This window comes from Halyomorpha halys, unplaced genomic scaffold, assembly GCF_000696795.3.
Source record: "Halyomorpha halys isolate HHAL.00 unplaced genomic scaffold, Hhal_1.1 Scaffold9038.1, whole genome shotgun sequence".
Classification (NCBI taxonomy): Eukaryota; Metazoa; Arthropoda; class Insecta; order Hemiptera; family Pentatomidae; genus Halyomorpha; species Halyomorpha halys.
Window position 1 is genome coordinate 1 of NW_027113369.1, and position 4,862 is coordinate 4,862.

General features: G+C 33.9%; 1 protein-coding gene across 1 annotated transcript; it reads left to right on the top strand.

Annotated features, from left to right (window-relative positions):
• Positions 1-651: 651 nt before the first annotated feature.
• Positions 652-3,943, top strand: LOC106690550 (procathepsin L; the record flags this gene model as incomplete). The annotated part of the gene is given in 4 exon segments (XM_067050896.1): positions 652-774; positions 1,202-1,284; positions 3,526-3,678; positions 3,761-3,943. Coding segments are annotated over 3 exon segments (414 nt in total), but the record flags the coding sequence as incomplete, so codon positions are not given.
• Between the last annotated feature and the right edge of the window lie 919 nt (positions 3,944-4,862).

Consider the following 4,862-nt stretch of genomic DNA (forward strand, 5'->3'; position numbering starts at 1 on the left):
TTTCATACAATATATATAATTGACCGTATATTTTGAAATATGAAGAAGATGGTCAGAGTTGCGGCCAAAAAGAACAAAGATAGTCACTACTATTTATTATCTGACGTTCCACCCCACTTTGTAGGGCTTCACCAGGACTGTTCAAGATGATAGCATTACAGACTTTCAGACCCTGAACATCTTCATATTAGAAACAAATGAGGTTCGGAAATTGTTCAAGTAAATGATCTCTTCAGGCATCTGTTACGTAACTAAAAGAAAAATAGAGAGTACTTACCAGAAAGAGCTTCTTAGAAGACCAAACCTATAGGAACTAGCAGAAGGCCTGGTGGTAGATGGAGAGAAAGCGTCTTGGAAGAGTCAAAAAACTGACAATAAGTGAATCACATGAACAGAACTGAAACAAAAGAGGTTTGGAAATAGATCAAGTCAATGATCGTTTTATACGTATGTTGCGCCACTAAAAAAAGCTCTATCTACTATCTCATGTTCTAAGATCGGAAATGTATCAGGATATTATGCATTTATATTTTTTCTCAAGATAAAAGTAAAAAAAAGGGCTTGATTATCTTATCTTAATAGTTAAAAATACATGAAAAGAAACGACGTTTCAAAGCTTGCTAATTCCTATCCACGAGTGATAATGACCTAATCCATTAATATATATTGATAAATAACAAAGATCTTAAATTCAAAACAAATCACACTTATATTTATATATATTGAAGAAGAAGATTTAAATTTTAATCACTTTATACTGAGCTGATTGTGAAGGTAACACCATTTTGAATATATATTTATTATTCTGGGTCTTTTTAATTTTTAATAGTTAATACAATTGTTTGAAAGCAAATATTGAGTATATTGCTAAAGTAATTCATTTCACTTTTTTCTGAACGGTAACTATTTAATGCTTACGCATAAAATATGAATTTCCTTTCTTTTTCTTGGCGTTTTCAATTGAAGCATGAAATAAATTCTTGTAAAACATAATGAGGTTTTGAGATATTCCTATAAGAGCAGTAAGCAGTAATATTAGATATTCATATTCATATAATTTTCTTTAATACAGAAATATAGCAATATTAATTAATGAAATAAATGGCGTTGTGTGCCTTATTGTTTCTAATTATTATTTCAACAAATTCTTACTTCTAGTAAAATATTTTGAAAAAAAATTTTATCTCAATTCTTTTTTCAGTAAGCATGAAGAAGTTCTTGTTACTTTTGATTTTTGTTGGAACGCAAGCGTTTTCGTTCAAAAAGGAATGGAAAGAATTCAAGGTCAGTGTTTACTGTAGTGTTTAAAATTTATTTCACTTATGACATGATAATATATGCAATATTTGGATGTATCGATGGTGTTCAATAAAAAGGATGAATTCTATGAATTGGATATTTTATTGGGATAGTCAATGATACTAATTACTTTACTTAACTAGTTGAAGCATAATCAGAAATGTTTCAGGTTCTCAAATATACAAACTTATTATAAATTTTTCATCCAAAAGGTTTTTCCCAGACCAGGTAAGGTAAAAGATATACTCTTATGAAAATTGTTGGATTTATACTTTTTACTTAACACCGACGAAATGTAAATTAGAAGGCTGCCTTAGAGATACCTTACCAAGCTCTAGAAACTATTGTATAATTAAACATTGGCCAATAGTAATGTTGTATAGAAAAGCAGGATTTTTTGTTGACCAGGTTAATGACGCAGCCTTTGTGGACTAGTCAGTTCCCTTTCATTTTCTCAAATATTTTCATTTTTCGTTTTCTACATGTCGGTTGTATAAAGATAAATTCGATTTTAAAGCCTGTTGTCAAATTTGTTGATTTGATAAAAAATCAAAAAAGAGGGGTGAGTTGGACATTCACCCCTTGTCACCTTACAAACCGCTATCTTTCAGATTTGAATTGTCAGAAGACCGTTTTTGTTCCATGATCAAATAACTGCCATCATTATTGACTGACAGCAGCTATTTTTCGATGTAGACTAAATAAAACCTTTATTTTGTTTTATTCTGATGATCTTTAGAGTGACTATTTTACTTTTCCTAATGGGCTAAGTATTTTTTCTTGTGAAAGAATTAGCTGATTTTCGATAGAAACCATATTTTGTTTCTTCAATACCTAAAGATGTAAAGATTTGTGTTCATAAAGGAAATAAAAAATCATATCGAACATTTTCACCCTCATTTTACGTTTTAGATATCGAGGAACAAAGTTGGTTCCGTATCAGTTTGTCGGTTTTTGGTCTCAGACAGAAAAAAAAAGAAAGACTATACTGACCTATTCACTTGGAGAACGGAGTACAATGGTTAGCTGGCAGGAAAATTGAAGCCAAAAAGGTGGACCTTATGAATCAGTGGGATGGCATAACCCCTCTCTCCTTCAAAGCAAAAGTGAAGCCATAAAGGCCACGCCCACAAAAGGAAGTTTTACGTTGAGTTTAATAGGAATGTTGGCCATTGTTCGAAACTGAAGCAGAACGCAACCATGGATTGGCTCGTACTCTTCCTCTACTCCTCTGCCACGCCCCTGAAGGACCATAAGGCCCGCCTTTTTGGCTTCACTTTTTGTCCCAGTGCTCCCATTTTCTCCTTTCTTTAAGTTATAGATGGGCCAAGGGCTTGGCAGAGGAGTGGAGGATAAGTACGAGCCAATCTTTGGCTACCTCCTGTTTCCGTTTGGATTACAATGGCGAATATTCATGTTAACCTTAATTTAAACCTAAGGTCCTAAGGTCCTTCCTTGGTTGGGGCCATTTTGGCTTAACTCTTGGTCTGAAGGAGAGTAGGGTTATGCTGATCTTCTGACTTGGCAGACGTTTTTAAATAGGTTATATTTAGACTAACTCCATTCCTTTTGAATATCTAGACGTTTAAAACGTGTCATAATATAATTGAAGAATGAATCACCTTAATTTATTTTGTGAAGCATATTCATCAGTATGTAAATATGACTGTCTTTGTTGAAATGAAGTGAGTTTATGTATACGTTCGTAATTTTAGCCCCCACAGAAGATAGTTGATCGTATGAAGTAGATTGTAAGAAGATAGTCCGGGTGGAGGTCAGTAAAGGTGCAAGTTGTAGAAAAACTATTTAATGTTAACAAACGTTTTGCTCCACTTTGTAAGAATTCGCCTAGGCTGATCAGCCTATCTTTTCTATCTATCTGATCGGACTATCTTCTTACAATATAACAATTGTGGTTTTACCAAGGAACTAGCATTCCTTCTATTCAACAAATGAATTGTTTTCATTATTACAGTTGAAAATCAAGATTGTAGGTGTTTATCCAAGATATCTCACCCCCGTGTCTTATGCCCCATCACTAAGAGATACAATGGACAAATTGAATGTTAGAGGAATGTGTGAAAATATATGATAATGATTTTTTAAGGTTGTTAAAGTCTAAAGCCTAATCTCTGCTACACTTTTTACAGAAATTGTTTATCCTTCATATGATATAAAATAGTATAATAGAAATCTTAATAATGAATAATTTATTGTCTATTGCAGAAACTACATGAAAAAGTATATAGAGACAATGAGGAAGAATCTCATCGTATAAAAGCTTTCAAATATAACTGGAAGCTGATTGAGGAACACAACAGAAAATATGAGAAAGGATTAGTTTCTTACAAGCTGATGATGAATCATTTTGGTGATATGGTAAGAACGAACTTTAGAAAATTATCGATACTTTTATAAATCATGTTAATTATGCAAATTAAACAGTATTTTAATGTTTTAGATGAATGACGAATTCAGATCACTCATGAACAAATTTAATAGTTCGAAGACCCCTAGAGTACCCAACAGTGAGAATTTCAATATTGTCGGAGATGTTCCTGCCTCAATTGATTGGAGACAGAAAGGTGCTGTCACACCTATAAAAAATCAAAAGCAATGCGGTTCCTGTTGGGCATTCAGTACTGTAAGTTTTATTATATTAATAATTTCATCACCATTACAATATATTTCTTAAATTATGATTATTTAATCATGTAGAACTGATTTTGCAACTTCCTAAATTGAGTGATTAAATGTTTTAATCCTCAGATGTGGGAACTTCCTTGTTTGAAATCATTAATAACATTGAAATATTTGTGCCTGTGAAAGATCGTCTATCAAATAGATTCTTGTCAAGAAATCAATCTGGAGTGGACTCTAAGGAAGAATTTTTCCAGTATGACTTTTTGACCACCCACCATCCGTGTAACTTTTCTGTCGAGTCCTCCCTTCATATCATTCATTGATCGGGGATCTCACATATGTCTCTGTAGTAAGGGATCCTTTAATGCCTCCAATAGCACTTCCACCCACTTTTCATACTTCAGCAGCTCCTCTGTTACCTGCACCGCGATAATGTCTATTCGAAACCGTCTTCTACGTCTTCGTTAACCTAAGCAGAGCTAGTCTCTGTACAGTGGCCATTCTGTTCTTCTGTTCATGCGTGAGGTTTTGGCTCAGGATACCCAAGATTACACTTTTATCTTTGCGTAGCATAGGCCATACCTGATGTCACACGAAGCACTTCTTATCCTGCACACATCATATTGTGATTAGGTTATCCTATCTTCTATGTACCCCAAGTGAGGAGTCGCGTCGAGGTTTCTAAAAACATCCATCTTCAAGCTCGTTCTTCGTCAAGTATCTGAAGGAATTCTTCCCCGATAAAGGGGCACCATTCTTAAGAATTGTAACATCTATGCTATCAAGTCCTGGAACACTTCCAATCCTTTGCCTTGGTACCTGGTGGGTATAACTTAGGAAATCCCTGAGGTATGCCTAGTCAATATACATATAACCTCTAGAGTTAGCTCTGGTAATCCTATCATAGTTAGCTCTGGTAA